At 30.9% G+C, this 26,433-nt stretch overlaps 1 protein-coding gene across 1 annotated transcript; it reads right to left on the bottom strand.

Moving 5' to 3' along the window:
* Positions 1-803: 803 nt before the first annotated feature.
* On the bottom strand, positions 804-2,725 carry LOC115877021. The gene is made up of 5 exons (XM_030893084.1): positions 2,256-2,725; positions 1,417-2,204; positions 1,239-1,298; positions 1,086-1,183; positions 804-1,027 (listed from the first exon to the last, which is right to left on the bottom strand). Exons 1-2 carry the CDS (start codon positions 2,422-2,424, stop codon positions 1,633-1,635), a joined length of 741 nt encoding a protein of 246 aa, XP_030748944.1. The 5' UTR covers positions 2,425-2,725; the 3' UTR covers positions 804-1,027; positions 1,086-1,183; positions 1,239-1,298; positions 1,417-1,632.
* Positions 2,726-26,433: the final 23,708 nt, after the last annotated feature.

The following is a 26,433-nucleotide window of genomic DNA, read 5'->3' as shown; positions in this document are numbered from 1 at the left end:
TTTTTTTGGTACAAACAGCAAATGGTTTTTGTAGGATCGACGGGTAAAAACCGTTTTTTTTACTGTAAGGAATCTTGATGGGTCGTAGGACGATGGTAACCGAACGTGGTTCGTGGTTCCCGACGGGAAAGATTATTTAAGCGACGGGAGCGCGAAAACGGGGGCCTTCCTTTTGAGACTAAGTACCCGTGATCTTTTCTAAGAAAACCTCGTGAGCAAGATGTTTAAATAAGAATAACATCTTTTGCAAGATGTTTAAATAAGAATTATTCGGTAGGCTTGTTTTTTTCCATTCAAAAAGTAAAAAGAAATCCATTTACTTTTAGTGCATAGCAATTTTCAGCAGTCGTGTAACTTTTTATTTATAAAGATTTTCACGTACTGTTTGCGAAGAAAATATAGCAGAAATATTAAGAAAGTTTTTGAAAGAAACTACAATCAATTATTTCTAATGGATTTCGAGATATCGATTTTTGAATTCAGAGTTCTAATAACGCGACCACTGTCGAACACCAACTCAGTTCCACTTCTTTTTACCTGCAAGTGTTTCTATCTTGCACTTAAAAATTAACAAATTATAGGGAAAATTACAATGAGTCGTTAATAAATAAACAAATAAAGTATCACGAGGCGTAATTAATTATAATTAGTATTATTTTTTGCTTGTGAATAGTACTGGTAGTAGTATATTCAACCAAAGTGTTTTTTTAAATTATTATTTGAAATTAATGCCAGAATAATTGTAGTAAGAATGTGTTGGTTTTAAAGATTTATTTACATATTATTTTTATTTTTAAATAATTGCATTTGTAGCATAGCTAGCTCAGCCTCCGTCTCAGCCTTTTTCGGGATTCTGTGGTGGTCCGCAGGTTTTTCTCCGCTACTTTTTTTCTTAAAACTGCTGCCTGCAGGTTTTCCTCTTCAATTTTTTGTCTAATACTGTCTAGTTGGAGTTGTTGCTGGATGCTCTCTTCCACCTTATGCATCCTTATGTCTGCCTCTTTTTGGGCAGCCCGACCTTGTCACCCTGTAACACAATTATTAAAATCAACACCATACGAAAATATTGTATATTATTTATTTACCAGTTCGACTAGCCGTTTGTTTGGCAGCACATAATGGACGGTCAGCTGTGAAGGTGGTGGTCTTTGAAGTCGCATCGACAATTTTTAAATGCCCAACCCTAAAAAAACAAATTAAATTAAAATCAAGCTAAGCACAGTTTACTTTAGAATTACCAGAAGTGGACGGATAAATATCCTCTGGCTCCTCCCCTTTTTACAAAACCACTTCATGGCCTAAAAATAAATATAATTAGATAAATGTATTACAATTAATAAGTTAAAAAAAGAAAATGTCTATAAATGATTAATGGTTTACAGAATATTATTAATTTTCAAAGAAAATGTAACAAACATTGTAGTATCTGACGTTTCCTCTGGCTGTTGTCTCTCGTAGACGCCTGTCATGTCCCATTTACACGACATCATCACAACTGCATGTGGTGCCGCCACGTTCACTGCTTCCATCACAGGGTTCTGTGACTCAGAACGCCCCTGTTCCTAAAAAATATGAAATATAAATTTTCTTTTCAGGCCAAGTCATGTTTTTCCAGAATAGATAAAAAATCTGTTATCTATCTTCTTCTGTAAAAAAACGGCATCGTATTTTCAAAGATTTTCCCGACATCTTAAAGTTACAGAAATGTTTCATTTTACGAGGTGGTTTTGCTGCATAAGTTGTCCATTTTCCGTCTGTATTTTTCCTTAGCTCATCATATTTTTCACCCTTTTCACGTTTAATTTTACATTCTTGTCTTTTCCAACAGGCAGTGTCAGCCTTTCGCTTCCTTTTTCTTCTACTGATTTCAACGTATTCTTCTTCAATGGTTTCAATCTCATTATTTTCTGGTCCACTATCTTCTTTATCTGAATTTTCCTTTTCCATGGGTTGACTCATATCAAGATCATCTTCGCTCTCTTCATAATCACTTTCATTTGATACAAAGTCTTCATCATTATCCTGGTTGGTCATAGAAATACCTGAAGTACCAGGCTGGGCAGTATCAGTATAATCTGCCTCCTGGTTGACCATAATAGTTGAAGTAGCAGGCTTCTTAATATAATTATCATTAGGTCTTAAATTGTCTTGCCCGTTATTCCTGTAGTCACTTTCCAGATTGGAAGATACCGTTTCTGCAGCGCCTACGATGTTAATGTAAAAATAAATTTTTTGCTAAGTAAAAAAGTATTTACAATAGTGATCGCTTAGTGATAATAATTCTTCATTTTGTTCCCCACAGTCATTCATCAAAACTTTAAGAGCTTCTTCTATTTCTTTCTGGAGTTCAACACAATCACCATCAGTTTTGTCATTGTTTGTATTTGTCACTAAAGCATCATTGTCGCTATTTCCTTTGACCATTTGCGAAGCTGATGCATATTTCAATCCATATTTGAAGAAGTTGTATCATTATTTTCGTTCAAAATTTTATGGGAATTTGTCACTAAATTTACCATAAACTTATTCTGCTGAAACCCCCATACATCTTAAAAAGAAAAAAACCGCTGCCAGCTGCCAATGGAATCAATACTTCCACATCATTATCAGTATTAAAAAATAAAGAAAATATATAAATTTAAAATCAAATGTATAGCGCCACTGCTTATTTTTTGTCAAAATTAAAAAAATAAAATTGAAATGTACACACTTAAAAACCTATAAAATAACATACCTACAAATCAATTCTTTGAAAAATTTGAATTTTCATCCCCTATTATTCCCACCCCATTTTTTTGGCTTAAAAATATATCTGTCTTTTAAAAATCTTTTAAAAACAATATTACTAGTTTATTTACAAAAAAAGCATTTTTTTGTCGATCAACCATCTTAACGATTTTTTTTTCAAAAACAATCCGAACCAATGTCCTATGGATTAAACCCTCTATACCCAATGCTCAATTAGCTCTATTAGTGTGACGTCATTAAATTTGACAGATTTTTGTTTCCAAACAAAGATGTCTTCTTAGTTATTCAGAAAATGAACTCTGTTGGCTAAAATTATCTGTGTAACTAAAAGAAAGTTATATTACCACGATTTTTTAGTTATTAGGTTGACATTATCAATTAACGATAAAATTAGAACTAAATTCTTTATATTAAATTCTTTGTTTGGAATCAAAAATAATATGTCAAAATACTTCATCACTAATAGAGTCCATTCCTTCAAAAGTTATCGCGTAAACTAACAGACACAATTTTTTTTGCCAAAATTGGTTTACTTTTACATTGCAAGACATTTTAAGTTGATTTAAGCAAAAAAAATTGATTTTTTTGCCGTTACTATGTACTTACTTCCTCTCCCTTCGGAATGTGGAAGTAGTAGATATTTTATAATATCGAAAATAGTTTAAGAATATAAATGAACTGCTCAAATCAAAACCGTCTATGTCTACATTTCAGCATTTTTTGTCATAGACAGTAAATCTAAACCTCCTAAGTCGTCTTCGTACAAATCATCGGAATTAGTTAAAATTCAAGCCAATAGTCGAAATTGTAGAGTACATTTTGAATTGATAGGGATGATAATGAAAATGAAATGATAAAACTAAAAACTCCTGGTCGTATAGTGTGGCAAGCCCAGTAATTGTTCCAGTAGGTGGTCGACTACCACACCTGAATGATGACCGAAAACCCCAGGAATTAACATACTACCAATGTCTTGTTCCGTTAGCCATATTCGTGTCCGTAATCCATCAGCAAATTTCGTCATATATATTCATCAGACCTACAAGGTTACCAAACCTTCCCCAGGTTCAGGGGGAGGTTCAGAAGCCTTGCTTGAATGTAAGTCCACCACAGGATTATAAGCGGGGGCACTTGCTCCTTGCAAGCTACCAAGGGAGGTCCTTGAAGATGTAAAGCCCATCCATAGGAGGCAAAAATTCCCAGTCAAGAAGCCCAAAACAATAGCCTTTATGTTCACTCTTGTGGATGAAAAATCCAACCACACAGGTCAAAACCATATAGCTCCGATGTTCCAGACAACCAAAACAAAAAAAACTATCACCAGAGTGGCGTTAACCACTAAGGTTCTCCGTCCTGTCACTCCTTCACCAAAAAGGTCCATGCCACCACGGTCTCCGTTAGTACCACGACTTGTCCTCTACTTCTCCAGGCTGGGGCTCCAACCATTCACCACGTTATTCCGGCAGTAACGACTGATGTACACATCAGCAGGAGATGAAAATAACTTCCCATAACCCAGTGTTGCGACACTATGAGAAACATACCTATTAACCATGGATTAGAATAAATCCCAGCCAAACTTCGCCCAAGATCTTTATCCGACTTCCTCTTGACCTCAGTGGCCACTCCAATGGCCACTCCTGGTGTAACCAAATCATCAAAGAAAAGCCAAGAACACACGAACAAACCCCAGAATGTCCTCAATATTGAGTATGGGTTCTGCAACGAGAACCCAAACTGAAAAATAGAAAACTCCGTGATTGCTCTTCCGGTGCTTGACGCAACGTTTTCCATATGAGCATAAGCAAGGGGCCTCACCGCCATGAAAAGAATAATGGCAACAAGTACCAATACTCCCATATGTATTCCTCCAGTTATCAACCGATTATCCATGCGGGATGAAGATACCCGTCTAAATGTTTGAATATCCTTAATATCATCTTTCCTCATCACGATGACCAGTATTCTAAAAATAAACCCAAGGCAAAGCATCGCCGTTGGAATAAATCCACCTTGAGGCCAGCTACACCACACAAGGAACCCGTAAAAAATAGGGGTAAGCAACCAAAATATGGTTGGTTTAGCAGAGTAAATTGCAGAAATTTCCCACTTTTGAGCCTCGTGGTATGATGCGCAGAAGCCCAAACTGGCAAGGAGGTCAATCAAGTGCTTCGAAGCGTACTTTCTGTACAAAAGCAACGAGAGGCTGCACCATAGGGGTGATAAGAAGCTCCTTGGTCTGATAATCGCAATAATGGCATTTCCCAGGGCAACACATTTTCTTTTAGTTTCTTCTACTCTCTTTGTCTTTCCCAATAGAAGTCCCTCAATAAAAAAGGTTAGAGATTGAGGCGGTGTACCTGGATCCTTTAGGAAGTCGTCGCTGGGTGGATATGTGTCTGTGTTGTATACTTCACTTCAAATGTCTTGACGTAAAATATCTATAGCTTTAGCAACAATCCTCAACCTCTCCTCTTCAATTTTTGACCCATTTTTTCGTACCATGCTTCACTAATAATTTTGTACCCATTATCTCTAAAACATACCACTGGCACATTGAGTCTGTTGGTCCCTGGAGTGATCAGTATTCGGTCCCCATATTTCCTTTCCAACTCAGACTTGATAGTTCGCCACTGGGGTTTGTCCCCTTTTGCAACACCCAGTATCTCATCTCGAGAGAACTGACAATCCGTGTTTCCCTCCATGTAGGGGGAAAATCTCCTCCATTGCCTGTGTGGCATGGCTGTATTTCGGTAACTCAGATTTCGGAGTAGGGAAACTGATAGGCTTCACAAATTTGTGGTACAAGTCTTTGTGATATACTACCTCCTCAGCAACAAGATCGTTAATGGAGGACAGGCGACCAAGAACTTCTTCACCCCAAGAATCCTTCCTCATAAACCACGCCTCTCTGATACGATACTGAATAGTTAGAGTCTGAACTGAATGAACAATTCTCCTTTTGTCCAAAGGACTTTTCTTTTTTTCATTTGTACATTGTGCACATAATAAACAATTGTCCTTAAAGTTAAATTTGGGAATTGAAGACCTGAGCTGAGATGGCCCTGCCTCTTCCTTGGATGTGGATGACTCCCTAACATCTTTTTTAATTGTGTCAATTCGGGTGTAATTTTTACGACAACTGGTATGAATCAAAAGGGTTGTCAAACCATAGAAACCTCGGTGTTTGTCGTCCTTCCGTTCCTTGCTTGCTCAAATAAGGCCCAGTATTCCCTTTTCTCTCACCTCAGAGACGCCCTTACTTCTTTTAACGATGTCATCAACAAGCACAGGACACTTGGTAGTATTCATTGTGGAGATACCTGCAACAAGAAAATGAATAGTAAAAAAACCTGTTTTAAAAACAAGCTTTTAATAAAACCAAAAAAGAAAATAAATTTTAAATTAAATCAACGAGATCAGTTTATCATACTATAATAATTATACAATTTATGATATAAATGTTTTATTTGTATATCTCTAAAATGAAATTTGCTTGTTCTTATGTAACAAGATTTTTGTTTTTTGCATTTAACATCCCGCTTACGGGGTTTTTAACAGGACACTGTCTCCTCAATGAACACCTCAGTAGATTGAAACTAAGAAGAAACGGCGAATGCAGATTCTGTGGGGAAGATGGTGAAACACCAGTACACCTCATCACTGAGTGCGCCGAGACGACAACCATTCGTGCCATGAATTTTGGTACGACTGATATTGGAGATGGAGAACTACCCCTCTATAAAACCGTCCCAGATACTGGCTTTTGTCAAAGCCCTGGGACTGTATGATGAGTTATGATTCAAGAAAGGGGGACACAATGGATCTGTAAGGTCGAAGTGATTAACCCCCCTCCCACTCATTCTAAATTCTAAATTCTAAACATCCCGCTTTGACGTGTAGCAATACATATATATCACTGCATACAAGCGATAGTTGTGGCTCAGGAATAACAAAACTAGCTTCTTCTGAAAAAGCCAAAGATTAGCGGTGTCTATTTTATAACCGCTAACTAATGCCCTTAAAATTAATGAAAATTTCAAAATTAACTGTTTATCAATTCCTGTTATAGAAGCAGACATTTCGGAATCATAAAAAAATCTTCTGGCTGTGTTGCCGTCGTTAGTTGACCCGTAACCTGGTTTTGTTTTTTCCACCATCAATCCCATTTTACATTTGAAATCCTGTTGGATTCGTCTTTTCGTTGTTTCAAAGATTTTTTATCTTTAGTTCCCCTTACCTGCCACCTCTTAAAAGGTAGCCGATAAGCAATAGGTATGTAACAAGCAGTCGAAAAAACGAATCCAACAGTGTAACGTGGATAGTCCGAAACGATAATTTTGAATATTAGGGAGTTTATTAAGTGCAACGTCTCTATTCATTTCTCTGGGACTAGCTCCGCAGACTAAAGATTTTGAAGTGGAATTAGTGTTGGACAAAATATTTGCAACACTCCCATCGAACATAGTAAATAATAACTCGAATGAAATATTAATGTTCTTTCCTTGTAACAGGTGTTGTAACCAATTAACCGACTAATTATTCTTTTAAGTTTATCTTGTTCTAACGAACTAACTCTGCATTTTCTTTTAAAAATACGAATTTTATTGTGTTTGTCTGCAAAATAGAGTTGAGGACGTTCTTGAATTTTGCTATATAACTGAATCGCTTGTTAAGTCCACTAATTTTAAGGGTGAAAACGCTATTAAAAGCATAAATTCATCCGTGCTATTTATGTCTTGGTTAAATTTTTTTTTATAAAGACTATGCTCCGAGCTACCATCGAAACCCCACTTGCAAATTACCTTTAAGCGAGAATTCAACTGATCAGTTGTCAATATATTTAAAATGCTTGACGCCGTTTATTCTCGAACTTCCTGAAGATTGATTTCGGCTGATATTTCAGTGACATTAATGTTTGTTGGTAAATATAATTGTTTGGTTTGTACAAGGGCCTGGTAGCTCGGGAAACAGTCTTGATGTAGAACGTTTACGACAGATCTTAATATGTTATATTTTTTTACTGATAAATTAAGATCTAAATATTTCATTTTCATTTTCTCGAACTAAGCCAAGTTTTTCAGATGCTTGTTCGGTAATAAAACTTGATTGACAACCGCTATCGAGAATAACACGCAGCTCTTGCTTGCGGCCAAATTTATTCATAACATCAATACGGGCGGTCGATAACAAAACATCGCTTATCATGCAGTTCTTAGAATTACTGTTTGTGATATTTAAACTCTCCAAACCCGAAGGTTTTGCCGAAGTAGACGAATTTCCTTTTGTACGTTATCTTTAACTAAATTAGTTTTTTAAACTTGTCGTTATGCTGATAATGCATTAAAATGTTATGCTTTCCGTGGCACTTTTTACAAGGTGGTCGCTTACAATTTCTATTGAAATGTCCCGGCCTCAAACAATTTAGGGAAAGTTTTAAGGATATAATAGATTCGCCTCTTTTTTTAATTGGAATCTTTAAAAAATGTGGACACATTTGTATATAGTGTGATTACAAAAAAAACGCATTTAGCTCCTGTTTCGTTAACCTGATTAAAAAACGACTCATTAGAATTACTATCAACAGCAAATAAACCCCTTGTTGCAATTTTATCAACCCGGCTTTGTTCTAAGTTATCAAAAAGCTCTGCTTTAAAGAAGGAAATTTTTGAGCTTTGGCTTTTTGTGACTCCCATTCCCGAGAGGTGATTTTATCTAATTTAGTCCCAATTAAATAAACAATGGGTATATCCCATTCTTTTATAGGTAAACCTATTTAGAATTTTTTAGAATTTAGAATTTAGAAAATTAAAAAAAAACTATTTGCTCTTATGCCCGCATATTCTTATTGAGATCATTTAAAAGTGTTCGAATATCTTTTGAACCTCTTTTTAATATGATTTTATATAATCATTTTGTCATTATTAAAACGTTTAGCTAACAAATCCCAAGCTAATTTATAATTATTTGCAGAAAATTCTAGAGTAGAAATTAAACGGGCAGGCTCATTTTTAATGGAGACTCTTAGATAGTGAAACCTTTGAATATCTGTCAAATTGCCATTTTTATTTATAAGTGAATCAAACGTATTTCTAAATTCCATCCAGTTTTGAATTGCCCCATCAAAAATAGGCAAATTAATGTCTGGCACCTTAATATTTTGAATAGGGTTTTTACAAGATGCATCTTATTGGGATCTTACATAACCTTCACTGAAATTTCATTATCGTAAAGATATTTTTTTTGCAACAGATAATATGGCATAATAGTTATTTTCAAAATCAGACGTTTCTTTAAACTCCTTTTCTAAATCGCTGTCCTCGCAGGAAGCTTCAATTTTACCTTGAATATCACCAAACTTTTCAAGCAAAATACCCTCAATACCACTTTTATTCGCGTAACTCAATAATAAGAGCACCAGGAAAATCTGTTTTATCTTTGAAATTATCATCAACATATTTAGAAAAATTTGTAAGGCTGGCCTTTACAGCGCACAGTGCTTCGAACATATGGCTCTAGAGGGCAAAAATGCAAAACTTCTTTTATTGTAGGCAATTTATTCAAACTAGGTTTATTTGAACACAAATGATGAGTACTCTCATTGTACTAAATGATGATGTTCTTAGTCCCACGTTTATGAAAAAAATCTTATACATAATAAAAATGTTGAAGCTGTGTTCCATCTAAGGAAATAATAATTTATAGTATGAAAACGGTGTAAGTATTAAATACATCCTGTGATAAAAAAGAATTGAAATAACATTAGAACATGATTCCTACAATATAAGCCTAATATAAGATAAAAATGTTTTTCTTTAATGAAAAAAAAACATTAATGCTATATTTAATTAAAAAAAAAATTAAGATACTATAAATTTACTTTAGGACAACAAAATGCATAGATCGTAACTACTCTGATTCAGAAGAATCACTGCTGACAGAATCTTCCAAATTTATAGTATCCAAATCACAGGTAGATGAAATATCCTCACATATAAGATATTTCTGTACATCATTTTCTAATATGTTACTTTTCGCGTTGTTACTGTTCTTTTTGTTGGTATGAGGGGTTCGGATGTTAATAGTTACCTCTTTAATAGACCATATCCATATATTATTTTTTCCTTTTCTTGGGTATGAGGTTTTATAATAAATTGAAAGATGGAAACTTTTTTATGCGACCGACGGTTCGCTCCAACATAGTGGGCTTTTTCAAGCACAATGTGTCTCATTTGACTGGAAGGTTCATCAGTATCTAATAAAGAACACATTTTTTGAAATACAAATAATTTTGAGTTCTTGTCCTTATGATCAAGCCAAGTATTAACCAGATCGGCCCTGCTTATCAATTTTATTCCATCTGAAAAGTATTATAAAATAAAGTTCGTCGCAAGCAGACGCAGGTGAACTATACAAAAATTAAAAGTGTATGAATATGACAACAAAAATATTCAATAAATACGATATGTTTTGATATTTTTTTTTAAATGCCTTTTTGAAGTTTGAAAACGTAAAATTTTTATACCCAATTAGAAATCATCTTAAAAATAAATAAAAACTAAATAATCACGAACTTGTTTAGAAATAAATTTAAAGTACATACCTTGTTTAACAATATCCATAGTGGCTTTCAATTAAGTACGTACCGTTTAACTCCATATACAGAACTACTATGAATGTTATTCTTTTCACTGATATAAGATAATGATCGCAAAATTTATTTTTAGTGAAAATATTTGCTAACAAAAAACGCTGTTTATGAAAAATAATATACAGGATGGTTGAACATTGCTATAAATATAAAATTACATATTCAGATATTAGTAAATTTTAACTTTTTTTTTTCGATTTTTGTCCATGGGACGAAGCACCGTGCAGCGCCTCGCTGCCTTTTTAAATAAATCAATTTTTTTAACTTCGTGTAATCAACAAAACCGTACAAAAATAATTAAAATTAATGAAACAAAAATAAAATAAGTAATGGGCGATTATGCAATAAAAAAAACAAATACAAGTACATTTGCAAGTAAAGACAATAAAAAATTGAATTAGACCTTACTCACGCATAACCCTTTTCTGGCCATACACAATAATCAGGCTTGATCCAAGTGAGATGCACCTGAAGAAAGTCGGTCGCTGTGATTCACTACTACATGCTGTATTGATTAGCGTTTAACCACTAAGATTTTTTCGGCCAAACAAAACCAACTTTTGTCCGATACCAGAGATTCGCTTTCCAGTATCCGGCTCGAAGGACCATGTAGAATACCTGGTTGGAATTTTGTATAAAAAATTATATCATTACCTAGTAACTTCAAAAATCAAAAACAAGAAATAATTAAAACAACACTCTCAAACTTTAAAAACTATTTAAACATATTTAAACAAAAATAAAGAATAAGTAACGTTAATATTTGGATGAAAATTGGCGTCTGGGAGTTTTTTGACATGAGAAATTTGATTTTGATGGCAATATGACTCTTATTTGTAGGTGGCGCCACCTACATGTAAGTTAACTGTTTTGAAGACTAATAACTTTTGCTTTGCACCTGTATAAAACTACTGAGTGAAAAAATATACATTTCTGTGACTTTTTACGTAAAAAAGGTCTCTTGGTAAAAATCGCTACGAGAAATGTTTCTCGAGATATTTGAAATAGAAATCATCAATACCTGTCATCATTGACATAAATTAAATATGTTGACAAAATAGTTATTAGACTCAAATCATAAATTTGAAATGTCTTTGTAACAAAAGTTCAACAGAAACTGTTTTATCATCATTTTTTTCGAAGAAAAATTTATGATTAATTTAAAAAAAAATTTCCCAAATTTATTATTTCAGTCAAATAACTATTTATCTCGCTCTCTCAACGTGTTTATATTTTGTCAATAATGACATGTATTGACTGTTTCCATTCTGAATATCTTAAGAACAGTTGCTCGTAGCGATTTTTACCAACAGACATTTTCTACGTAAAATGTCACGAAAATGTATATTTTTTTACACAGTAGTTTTATACAGATACGGACGAAAAGTTATTACTCTTCAAACAGTTAAAACAGATGTAGGTGGCGCCCCCTACAAATAGAAGTCATATTGACATCAAAATCGAATTTTTCATGTCAAAAACCTCACAGACACCAATTTTCATCCAAATATTGACGTTACTTTAAAAATTATTTGGAAAAAATCTAAATAAAAATAAAACTTCTACACCCTGTATCTCCGAAACTAAGCATTTTAGGACATACATTTATACGAACTTTTTTACTTATTTCTATCTGTAGAATATGCTGCCGAAGTTTCTGGAATACAATGGTGGCCCGACCATATATACTGCTTACTGTGTTTGCATGTTCAAATTAATATAAATCTAACATAATTTATAAAATCAAACTTGATTTGGACTTTGACAAATATTCCAATGTAATTTTCTTAAGAATTATTAATCATCGTCCACACTGCTTCATCATAATAGATTTATCACAGTTTTTTTAAGTTATATTTGTTATCTTCATTTTTTGTCTTTGCCATTCAATAGGGCTTTTATTTAATTTATTAAGATGCAAATAATTTTGTAACATATTTCCAACTAATAGTATTTCCATCCCGATCTTTAAATTTTTTTAAATTTGCAAAATTATTTCTAGTAAGTTTTAGCAGGTGGCATGCATCTAATATACAGTAAACTTTTTGTTCCTGATTTTCTGAATGACAAAACCATGTCTTCATCTCATGAAATCATAAATTTGAAATGTCTTTGTAACAAAAGTTCAACAGAAACTGTTTTATCATCATTTTTTTCGAAGAAAAATTTATGATTAATTTAAAAAAAAAAATTTCCCAAATTTATTATTTCAGTCAAATAACTATTTATCTCTCTCTCAACGTGTTTATATTTTGTCAATAATGACATGTATTGACTGTTTCCACTCTGAATATCTTAAGAACAGTTGCTCGTAGCCATTTTTACCAACAGATATTTTCTACGTAAAATGTCACGAAAATGTATATTTTTTTACACAGTAGTGTTATACAGATACGGACGAAAAGTTATTACTCTTCAAACAGTTAAAACAAATGTAGGTGGCGCCCCCTACAAATAGAAGTCATATTGACATCAAAATCGAATTTTTCATGTCAAAAACCTCACAGACACCAATTTTCATTCAAATATTGACGTTACTTTAAAAATTATTTGGAAAAAATCTAAATAAAAATAAAACTTCTACACCCTGTATCTCCGAAACTAAGCATTTTAGGACATACATTTATACGAGCTTTTTTTACTTATTTCTATCTGTAGAATATGCTGCCGAAGTTTCTGGAATACATTGGTGGTCCGACCATGTATACTGCTTACTGTGTTTGCATGTTAAAATTAATATAAATCTAACATAATTTATAAAATCAAACTTGATTTGGACTTTGACAAATATTCCAATGTAATTTTCTTAAGAATTATTAATCATCGTCCACACTGCTTCATCATAATAGATTTATCACAGTTTTTTTAAGTTATATTTGTTATCTTCATTTTTTGTCTTTGCCATTCAATATGGCTTTTATTTAATTTATTAAGATGCAAATAATTTTGTAACATATTTCCAATTAATAGTATTTCCATCCCGATCTTTAATTTTTTTTACATTTGCAAAATTATTTATAGTAAGTTTTAGCAGGTGGCATGCATCTAATATACAGTAAGCTTTTTGTTCCTGATTTTCTGAATGACAAAACCATGTCTTCATCTCATGAAATCATAAATTTGAAATGTCTTTGTTACAAAAGTTCAACAGAAACTGTTTTATCATCATTTTTTTCGAAGAAAAATTTATGATTAATTTAAAAAAAATATAATATATAACTATTTCTCTCTCTCTCTCTCAACGTGTTTATATTTTGTCAATAATGACATGTATTGACTGTTTCCATTCTGAATATCTTAAGAACAGTTGCTCGTAGCGATTTTTACCAACAGACATTTTCTACGTAAAATGTCACGAAAATGTATATTTTTTTACACAGTAGTTTTATACAGATACGGACGAAAAGTTATTACTCTTCAAACAGTTAAAACTATGGAGTGTAGAGGTAAGGAGAAATAACTCTTACGGCACTTTTATTTAAAAAGTGGTCACAAAATGGGAAGAATAAGGGTTCGCCAAATAACCACAGTGGCGCTAAAAACGCATGAACCTAAAAAATGAAAAGTAACCATAGATAAGAGAATAAAAATACTCGTAAACCAAACATTACCCAAAAAAAATTGTTTTTATTTTTCAGGCAGAGTTTTTGAATATAAAATAATTATTGTTTATCAATATTTTGTGCTTTATTTATTATTTAACAATGGTTAAAGTGTATGTGGTGCGAAGTTGATTGAATAGCTGATGGAAAAATAAAGAGCAAAGGCAAAGCCTACGGTATGTAAAATACATAATATAATTCAGTATTGTATTATTTGTATTATATGTAAAAATTAGAGTCAATCAAAAGTGTAGTAAACATTTTTCGTAAGATTATTGACATACATGTCACAAAGTATATTTTTACAATCCTTTTTATAAAGTTACAACCTAAATAAAATTTATTTTTAATGATTTTAAAGTTTGACAGACATGCACAAATTGTTGGCATTTTTTTAAACAAGTAAAGTAGGAAATACATAAAATTGTAGGTACTTTCAAGAAATATAGTTAACTGTAAGTGCTGTATTTTAATAATCTATCAAAATCAAAATCATCAGGATAATATTAGGTATTGATTTTCAGACAAGAATTAGATTACAGTGATGGTCAAAAGCATTTAGATATTGCTTTGAAATCTACAGATAAGGTATGGCAGTTTCATTTTAAAGAACAAGATGTTAAAGTTTGTGATAAAATTGTCATCAGAAATACTGTCCACTTCAGTATTTACATAGGAAAATATTGGAGGATAAAGCTCTACCTACTGCCTCAGGTTAATTTAAATTCTGAATTGCAACAACAGCAACAAGCAAGAAGGGCATCATTAAATGAATATTATACACATAAGTATTATTATACACAGAAAGAGTAATGTTATACACATAAATATTAACATTTTGTAGAGAAACAACACAATAAAAAACCAAAATATGAACACCAACAACTAAAACAGGAACAATTAAATGAATATTATACACGTAAGTACAATTTGATCGAATAAAAAACGGCGTCAGCGATGCCTATGAAATGAAGATTGCTGTCATTTTATATGTAAAATGATATGGAGAATGTCATCGAGATGTTCATTTCCAAGCCCACTGGACGCCGTGTTTTTTCGATCATACAGTATTATTATACACATAAATAATAATATTATACACATAAACATCCCTTGATAAAGATCAACATTTTGTAGAGCAATAACAGCATCAAATAATGGAAATAATGGACCCTACTGCTCAAATCAAAAACAAAATTTCAGCATTACCACTTTATTGGTTATATCAATAAAAGAAATTATTGAGTTTATGAGTCTAGATCCTACAAGCAAGCAGATCTATCACATAATTTTAAATGAAGATTTATCTATTATAGTATGTATAAACACTTTGCATCTTTTATTCAATGTTGTAATGAATTAACAAATTGCAGGTAATTTATTCTAATAACGAAAAAAAAAACTTTGGATCAAAAAATATTTTCTTCTGATGAGGTTTATGAATATTAAAGTCTGTTGAAGTTTGGCCATTATGTGTTGGTATACAATTTATTTATGATGTTACAGTAGTTAACCGATCATCCGAGTACGAAACATGTTTAAAATCCACTATTCTTAATGAATGGCAACTACCAACTTGAGAGGAAGCTAAGAGAAAGGTTCAATTGGGTGGACTACAAGGAAAAGGGACATATACATGAGGATCTGGAAGGGCTATAACATTACGTCTCAAGCCATGGGACAATAGGAAACGAAATTCAAAGGAAAATATTACAATACGTTGGATGCAAATTATAGTGCAAAGAATTGAGAAAAAGAATTATTAAAAGTAGTTATTGTTACGATAGTTAAACCATCCGACTACCAAATATATTTAAAATCCACTATTCTGAATGAATAGCAACTACCAACTTGAGAGGAAGCTGCGAGAACGATTCTATTGGGTGAACTACAAGGAAGACATGAGCATCTGGAAGGGCTATAAAATTATATTATTTCACGTTTCAAGCCATGTTGGAATAGCTGGGAGTGAAAAAGAAGATAATACTGCACACCATTCTTGTCTAGAAGTAGTTGATATTAAGGTAGTTAAACCATCCTACTATCGAACATTTAAAATCCACTATTCTGAATGAATGGCAACTACGATGGGGCAAAACGTAAATAAATACTTGTACAGTATAAAATTATATTATATTGGCTTAATTTTTATACTAAATAAAATGTATTACGTTATTTTTGACCTGCATTATATTTATTTAAATCCCATATCATCAATTAAACTTCAAATAAAGTTTTCCTAATTATAATTAACATTAATTTTAAACTAAAGCTTTTTTTCATCTTGAATGAGATTTACGAAATAACTTATGAGAAACAATAAAAAGAGGCTCTGATATCTGAATAATCGATAATAAAACCACATATTGACTTACTTTTATACTAAATAAATGGAGGTATGAAGTTATTTTAAAGCTGCATTATATTTATTTTAAATCCATCACCAATTATTACTTTAAATAAAATTTGTCTTAATTATAATTACCATTAATTTTAAGCTAAAACGATAAGAATATTTTTTCGTCGTCTTGAATGACATTTGCGAAATAACATCATCATTATAAGAGCATTATAAGAGCAAAAATCATAATTATAAGAGCATCACTTGCTGCTTGTAATTCATCATTTTCAATGGGTATTCCAACATTGATATAACCCCATACTTTGCCCCCATCAAAATCTAGTTGTTTCTTAATGGACATTTCATCCATTAAAACGGGACATAAAATTCGTCTGTTGGATTTGGAAGCTAGGTTTTGTTAATTTTTTTCACAAGTCACAAGACCCTTGTGATAAAGAAATTCCAGGTTAAGAGAGATTTTCTTCAACCTGTTAATTACTACCAACATGTAAAATCATAAATGAAGAATACTTTTGTTTGCAACAGATCGGCTAGGATTGTATTCGCCCTTTATTCTTACGAAATTGTCTCTTAGGTTTCGCCACCTTTTCTGTAAAAGCGCAATAACAGAAAACTACAAGTCAGTATTTGCTCCAAATTGTCCATCAATTTCTTGCCATAATTTATCCCTGGTTGTTTTCGACCTTTCAAGGGCAGTCTTGAGTCCCACAAGGCTGGTCCTGCCTGAACACAAGAAATCAATAGGTCCTTGGCCGTATATTGTGTAGTTTTTATGGATTTTAAAATAATTAAAGCTTGATAAAAGTGAATAACTTTTACTCACACATATGTTACGTACTTACTGTCTCTGTATCCTCATTGTCGCTGATTATTGTAAGGTATTGAAATCTCTCTCTTCCATTTGTCAAATTTTATTTTAGAAAGTTATATGTAAGAGTATTTAGAAGAATGGTGAGATAATTAAAAATTGTGACAGCATTATTTTCTGTAGTATTTAACGCCAAAACAGCGAAATCGTAATGTGGAAACGAAAATGTAAGATAACACTAACGTACATCCGATGAACGGAGGCAGGAAAATACAATAAATTTAAAAACTGCGTAATTTTTTAACTAATCGAAGTCTTTAAATTCAACCAATAAAATTAATGTCGTATCATCGTATTGTCGGACAACGGATGCATGAAAATCAAGCTTTACACGAACTCTACAAGGAAGTTCCGTATTGTCTAAAAAGGTAAAAGTTGCGTTGATGGTTGGTGGAAACTTTTTTAACTGAATAGCATGTTCTAAGTTTTGATTTCTTTTTAAAATACTTATAAATATATTGAATATTTGGTTATGGCGGTGTTGTTTATGGTACATCTATAAACGCTAGATTCTCTAGAAAAATTCAAATACTTCAAAATTCGTGTCTACGGTTTTCTTTTAACATTCCTTTTAGAGATCATATAACGCCACATCTTAAAAATGTATCTATTTTATCCATGACTAACAGACGACAATTTCATTTAATGACATTCATTTAACGAATTTTAACTACAGAGCAGCCTCCCTATTTGTTCTCATTGTTTCACTATGTTGACCATGATCATTCGACTAGACAAGTGCATTATTTTAAAATTCCTCAACACCGAACAGCTAACTTCCAAAAATCTTTCAGTTTCATAGCGCCACATTTGTGGAATCATGTTTCTAATAACTTTAAATTTCAATCCTTTACAGATTATAAAAAACACATTAAGAATCATTTACTAAATTCGTAAATATTATAATTTCTTCGACTGATTTGTGAGATCTTGTTCTTCTGATATGCCCGTCATTGTTTGCTGTTCCGGTTTTTACACTGTTTCATTATGCCTCTCTGCTTATCTCCGCTCATCCCTGATAAAATTATATTTTCACTTTTTTTATAAAATTTTAATTTTTTTAATTCTGTTTATTTTTGTAATTTAATTTATTTCTATTTTGTATTTGGGGTCGCACCACTCTGCCACTTTGTGCCATTGTATCGGTTTTTTAATCGCGGTGCGATCCCTTTAGACACACATTTATTAATACTAATATTATTCTGTAAAACTTAATGGGGTCTAATAAAGAAATTTGAATTTGAATTTGAATTTGAATTTGAATTTGAATTTGAATAAACAAATCTAAAAACGTGTTCCATCATTTAATAAGTAAAACATCCAATAAATAAGAAACAAATAGTCCAAACCAAATTCGAATATATGGCGCCCAGCTACCGGCAGAAGTTTTAGTATGGAAAGTGTTGTGCTAGGAAAAAACTTGGATAACCAGAAACATAGAACCATCGATCAGACAACAAAACAACATGTCCTGGTACAATCTTACTTAATTATTAACTTCCCTGGCTTGGAACAGTAGGCTTACTCACGCCAGGACGCATGTGAGTTCAAGCATAGAATACCATACCAATACTTCGATGCAGGATAATCATTTTGATGTCAATTTTAACTTCGCAACATCTACACCTTCTATACAAAGAAACCAACCTATCGAAAACACTTTCTTGTCAATGACAAAAATGTTCATAGACCAAATTGGTACTTAAGCAGTCCAATGAGATCCTTTGTTTTGCTTCTTGTCTAAATTAACAACACCAAACTGTTTTAAAGTTATTTTTAATGGAAGTTCATCTAGCATGAAATGAAAATTACCGTCATCATCATTTATCAGAAGCAAATTAATGCGTTTCTCTTTCTTATCACATGAATAATGTAGAGGTCCAACTACTTCATATTTCTGATCATTAGAAATGTTATCAAAATACTTTTCTAAGCCGTAAACATTAATAGAAATATTTTTTAATTCTCAATGTTTTTATGTCTTTTAATGACCTAGGGAAATCAATCATTACCTGTGATGTTTAAAACTGTTGAATACTGCAGGTATGATGCTATGTCAAAATCCATGCAATTGACCATGCAAAACAGTAGTCATCATTATTTCTTATGATAACAACAGCTTTGCTTCTTGAAATTTCAACTGGAAGTTCAATGAAAGAGGATGCCTTCAGAGGATTGAATTTATTTGTATTAATCTAAAAAAAGATTCAGTAGAGCCCATCCTAAAAAATAGTATAATTCTTGCCTATTGAGTATACAGGGTTGTTCACCACATACGACACGGAGTATTGTAGCTAAACGGCTAGATTTTTACAAATTGTAAGTTTTGGGTTCGTTGAAGGACTATTAGAGCTACAATTTAAAAATATTTTTACAAGATACAGAGTGTCCCAAATAAATAAAAAATATCAAAGTTGTATTTTTTTAAATGGAACACCCTATATATTATTACATTTTAGTTTCTACGATTAAAATAAAGGTAAATTTGATTAAGGTTTATTACACTTAAACCTTACCGTTTTTGAAATATCTTCAATTTTGTGAAATTGCAGTATAAATTTTAATGCTTCATTTCTCCGAGGGTATCAAAGTTTTTAATACTAAATATTTACTGAAATTTATTTATTGATCAGTTATTGTATTGCAATAATAAAAACTTTACTACCTTATACAGAGTGTCTAAAAATTTATTTTAAATAATTACTAGCTTTAAACGGCAATAACTTGTTTAATTTAAATGGAACAACCTGTATATTTTATGCGAATCAGATGCACAATTTAATTGTCTATCAAATTGTATTATACCATTTTTGACCTATCTCTTTAAGTTTCCGTAGAAAATGCATTTTCTTGTAATTTAGAACTCATTTATCAATATACCCATGGAATACTGACATTTTAGATTATTTTTAAAGATGTACCAAATTTTTAAAGAGTACAGATACTAATATTGTCGATATAGTTCGTTTATTTCATTAAAAAATTAAAAAAAAAACTGTTTAAATATTTGTTAAAGAGGACCAAAATATGATTCCAGTGTTGAAACTACATTAATTGACTGTTTGCGTTGATTAATAATAATTGCTCCAAATACTAAAAAACTGACTTATGCATGTGTATTAGACAGTGTGGTAAAAAGTAACATCTTAAAAATTATATTTAATTTTTTGACAAATGCTTATTTATAACAACAGAGACGTTCATTTTCATAACTTATTATTATATTGATTTCTGATTCAAATCCACATTTATTTAGAAGAATTTATTAACGAACACAATTAAGTATGTAGTTAATTAGTATTTGGGCGGAAATACTGGTGGTATATTTAATTAATGGTATACTCTTATAAAGATTTAAATAGTTTTCTTTTAGCATACAAATGGGCTAGTAATATTATCGTTTTTACTAAAACGATAATATTTTACTATATATATATATATATATATATATATATATATATATATATATATATATATATATATATATATATATATATATATATATATATATATATATATATATATATATATATATATATATATATATATATATATATATATATATATATATATATATATATAATATATATATACTAGTAATATTATCGTTTTAGTAATAACGATAATATTACTAGTCTGTACATTTTGTACATTTGTTGTTATAAAAACAATCTAAAATGTCAATATTCCATGGGTATATTGATAAATGAGGTCTAAATTATAAGAAAATGCATTTTCTACGAAAACTTGAAGGTATAGGTATGAAATGGTATAATACAATTTGATAGACAATTAAATTGTGCATTTGATTCTCATAAAATATACAGGGTGTTCTATTTAAAGTAAATAGGTTATTGCTGTTTAAAGCTAGTAATTATTTAAAATAAATTTTTAAACACTCTCTATAAGGTAGTATAATTTTTATTATTGCAACACAATAACTGATCAATAAATAAACTTCAGTAAATATTTAGTATTAAAAACTTTGATATCCTCGGAGAAATGAAGCCTTAAAATTTAAAAAAACGGTAGGGTTTAAGTGTAATAAACCTTAATCAAATTTACCTTTATTTTAATCGTAGAAACTAAAAATGCAATAATATACAGGGTGTTCCATTTAAAAAAATACAACTTTGATATTTTTTATTTATTTGGTACACTCTGTATCTTGTAAAAATATGTTTAAATTGTAGCTCTAAGAGTCCTTCAACGAACCCAAAACTTACAATTGGTAAAAATCTAATCGTTTAGCTACAATACTCCGTGTCGTATGTGGTGAACAACCCTGTATATATATATATATATATATATATATATATATATATATATATATATATATATATATATATATATATATATATATATATATATATATATATATATATATATATATATATATATATATATATATATATATATATATATATATATATATATATGAATATAACTTACCAGAATCCCTTTCTGCAAATTCGTCAGCTTTTTTATCAATAATTATTATAAGTTTTTCCATTAAGTCTTTCGTTTCTGTGCCTTTGCAAATTACATTGAAAGGTGTATTAAATTATTTAACATCATATTTTTCACTAGTGGGGTTATAATAGTAGCCAAAATGTTCCATATTAATTTTAATACATCTATGCTTATTCAGCTGATTCAGTCTAATATGCATTGATTTTTTGATTCCAAATGTTGTTTAATATTTACTATATTTTCTTCTGTGGATACTCTATATGATATTATGCGTTCCTTGAATGCTGATTTAATAATTTGTACTCCTGGTTCCTTCAAAGTTTTGCAATTATTTTTATGTGAGTTTGATCGTAGATGACCAGCCCACGAACTATGCAAAATTGTCTCTTTACACTCCTCACAATACTTTTCTTTAGGTCTCTCAACAAAGTGGTTATTTAGAAATAAAAATTATTGTAACCACACAAAATAACGTTCTTAAGATTTTTTTGAGATGCTGTCCTTCCCAACCAGCGCGCAACAGTTTAAAAAAGAAGACTGGCCACATGAACTGTTTACAGAGTCAAACATTTTTACACTTTAGGTTCTATAAAAAAATGTATTAACACTTCGTCAGATTGGTTACTGTGTTATATTTGATAAAAAAAGGTTGTGAATAAAATTTAAAATAGTCATTATACAGGGTGTTTCAAAAACATGTGCCATCTCTCATCGGGAGATTTCTCAAGTAAAAATAAGATTTATTTTTCGTATCAACATAGGTCCGATTCTGCTTTGTTTCGTAGCTACAGGGTGTTAAAGTCATAATATTTTTTTCGATTTATTACAATTTTCTTCCATGCACTTTCAGCGTTTCAAATGAAAATTTGAGAGTAAAAGTTACTGTAAATACGATATATTTTAAAGCTAAAGTAGTGTCGACGTATTCACCAGGGACGTTCATATGGGTTATCACTGGAGTATTTTTTTAAAGAATATACGCCACTGACTTTTTTTCTCATGTTAGCGAAATAGTGTAAGCAATTTAATGCCGACTAAAAGTTGTCGCTTGATATTTTGTCGATTTAGGCCTCCTTTATTTTATGAGATAAACGCAATTTTATTAATAATAAATTAGAATATATAATTTATTAATTTTATTTTTATTTTGTTACTCGTGATTAATAAAATTGCGTTTATCTCATCAAGGAGGCCGAATTTGACAAAATATCAAGAGATAACTTTTAATTGGTATAAAACAGCCTACATAGTTCTGATATCAAAAGAAAAAAAGTCAGTGGCCCAAATGTTTTTTTTTGGAAAGATTTGCAAGTGATAACCCATATTCACGTCCCTGATGCATTTATCTCCACTTTTTCAGCATTAAAATATGTAGCACTTATAGTAACTTTTACCCTCAAAATTTCATTGGAATCACTAAAAGAACTTAGAAGAAAATTATAATAAATCGAAAGAATATTAAGATTTTAATACCCTGTAACTATGAAACAAAGCAGAATTAGACCTATGTTGATATGAAAAATAAATCTTATTTTTACTTGAGGAATCTCCCCACGAGAGATGGCACATGTTTTTTGAAACACCCTGTAAAAATACATTAAAATAATTTAATTATTTAAAAGAAAACAAAATCATTTTGAAGTTATACTTTAAATTTACAATTCAATTGAAACATTTCTTCCAAATTCTGTATTGACAATTCCAATATAATTTTAAAGTGTAAAAGAAATCAAGATTCATTTTTATTAGAAATATTTATTACAATAAATAATGGATTTGGAATAGAAATGGTTCATCATTTGACAAATATATTCTTCAACAAATAGTGTATTTGCTGGTGAAAAGGGAAAATGTTTCGATTAAAACTAGGATTAGATTTTGAAGAAGAAACGTTAACAAGTGACATTTTTAGTATTTTGACCAGAAAATTGAAAAAATCATATTGTAGAATACATTATTTACAGTTGTTGTAAGTTGTGAACTTGCACTTCTTTCAAGTAGTATATAAATAAATAAATAAATAAATAATGATTTTTATTGTATAAAGAGTAATATTACAAATATACAATATTACACAATAATTGGTAGGAGTTTGGCGTTAGCCACTCTTCCACTCCACCATAAAATAAAATTAAATGATTCTGCACTTAGAATTCGAATTATAAAAAAAATGCAAAAGAATAATTACAATAAAGAATATATTTTTTTTTAAACAGCTGATCATTAAAACGATTTTAAATTAATTCAATTAGTAGACAATAATGTATTATTTTTAATTAGCAAACAAACGATTTTTTATCTCAAATTTATATCTTGAAAATGGTGAATCTAGTATATCTAGTATTGGCACAGCTTAAGTAAAAACCAGCTCGGACAGTGTAGCGTGCCGCTTTGATCTTTTTACGCTCGGATTTGCGATTCGGAAGAGGGGGAACACTAGAGCGGCGAGCTCTCTCGCCAAAACCAATAGCCGCATAAGCGCCAGTCAGCCCAGAGATGTATTCAAAAAAATTTTACACGTGACGTAAAAAAATATTCGACTGGTGCTAGAACATGATTTAGATACACGTTTTTTAAATTGTTGACTTTAAATAAATATGCATTCTCAAAGAAAAACATTTAAAAAACAAATTAATTAATTTATTTCTAGAAATAACAGCAAAATGAAATAGGTACATTGATTACTTATAGATATTTACGAATGTTTCCAAATTAGGAGCTTTCGGTTTTTGTTTACTACATTTAAGTTCTTATTAATATTTTTTAAGGTATAATAAATTCTAACTTTTGCGCATAATTTTAACAAATACATTATCGGAAAATTTTGACAAGGGTGGTTGAATTTAATTTTCTGAAATAATTTAACGAATTTACATAGTATATTTTCATTTAACGAAAGTTCTTCAAAATTGTTCTGAAAAATAGCCTCCATTGAGGACACAAAATAAACAAAAGGGTTACTTGGCATTAGCAAGCCTCCAAATCAGTGGTCTTTATCGTTTTGAAAAGCTCTAAAGTGTGAATATACTTTTGAATCATCCAATTCAGTCGATACTTTGTTTCCATAAGATCGGCAAACTGAACATTCATGTATATTTAAACATTTCTTTATAAGGTATCCAGAAATATATCTAAAAAATTTTTTTGTAAAATATCGCTATTCGCATAGTCTTTATCGATTCTAGATGTTTCTTGCCGATTATTATTGGACACATCGACATATTGATTTTGTGGAATATCAGCAATCTTTAGAATTAATTTTGCAGCATCTTCTTCGCTATTTTCCATTCCAGAATTTAACATTTTCATACAAAAAAGTTTTCTAAAACTTCTAACAAATTGTATAGGGGTGGGGTTAACGCAATTACCGTTTTGCTGCCTGATGCACCCAAAAAAGTTTTCAAGACAGTCTTGCTGTAGATTCCTTGTAAACAAAAATGTAACATCTTCATTTTTTATTTCATCCCAAAGATCCATTATACTGCTTAACGTAACTTTCCAACCCTGGATACATTTTATTCGTTTGGTAACATTTTTGCCTTGCATTTGAATCTAGAACTACTAAATTCTCAAACAGGTTATAGCACTCTTCAAGAACTTTTTCCTGGTTAATGTTGCCATTATAGGCATTTTGGCATAAAGTAGCTCTCCAAAAATATTAGATGAGTTCAATAAATCAAAAAAGGTTGTTGATTTTTTGTACAAATTCTTGTGTTACCGTTGCTTCTGGAGGCAGCTTTCCAAATCTAATATACAAGTTTAATCCAGCCGACACACTATTGCTAAATAATTGAGACGCATATTTCACCTTCATTTTTTGAAAGTTATTTGGATTAATATGCGCCTCGGTAAGTTTTGGTGCTGCTTTTATCGGGTAATTTTGATCATTCCTGTAAAAAGTTTCAATAAACTTCCAGGATATATTGCCATCATCTATTTTAAAAATATTTTTCATTAAGTTATTGCGAAGCGATTTCAATAAGTGTGGTGTATCAAATAAATAAAATACTTTTTTATTCTCATTATTAAACGCAACCAAATATCTCTGGTTAAATATAAGAAAAAATCGAATTAAAATCTTCCGTAATACGGCCCTACGCGCCACCGATGGAGGCTATGCATCGACTGAATGAGGCTGACTGTCGGTCGCTTAATTCAGTTAGCGCATTATCGGAGTGGGGCGTTTTAAATTCAAGCGTGGGAAAAATTGGCGAGTGTCAAAGCTATGTTATTCTGTAAGCTGTGGTATTGGGTTTAACAATAAAGGTGCCTTATAGGAAAAACTACATTTAAATTTTGAACTAGAATGCCGCGGGACTGTAAAAGTATTTAATCTAATATCTCTACTATGGATTTCTGATCTTTTTATAAGTAAATTGTATAAATATGGAGGAACTTTGTATGTATAGACTTTATATAATAACATAATATAAAGGTATTGAAAACGTAAAGAGAGTCTAGGCTCATTCAATTTAATTAGGTGAGGAGTTACGTGCTCTCTATATTGTAGATCACAAACAAATCTCACCGATGCATTTTGTACTCTCTGTATTTTTGCTTGGTTGTAGTTTGTCAATAAAGTGCAATAAATCTGACTGCAATAGTCCCAATGTGGATATATCAGCGCCTTTATTAGGTGAAGTTTTGTCGCTTCATCCAACAAAAATTTCAGATTATACATGCCCTTCAATTTAAACATAGCTTGTTTGTATACTTTATTACAGTGATG

The sequence above is a fragment of the Sitophilus oryzae genome, unplaced genomic scaffold (genome assembly GCF_002938485.1).
Source record: "Sitophilus oryzae breed Bouriz unplaced genomic scaffold, Soryzae_2.0 scaffold_1442_pilon_pilon, whole genome shotgun sequence".
NCBI lineage: Eukaryota > Metazoa > Arthropoda > Insecta > Coleoptera > Curculionidae > Sitophilus > Sitophilus oryzae.
Note: the sequence above shows the minus strand (reverse complement) of the source record. Positions and strands in the feature narration are given on the sequence as shown.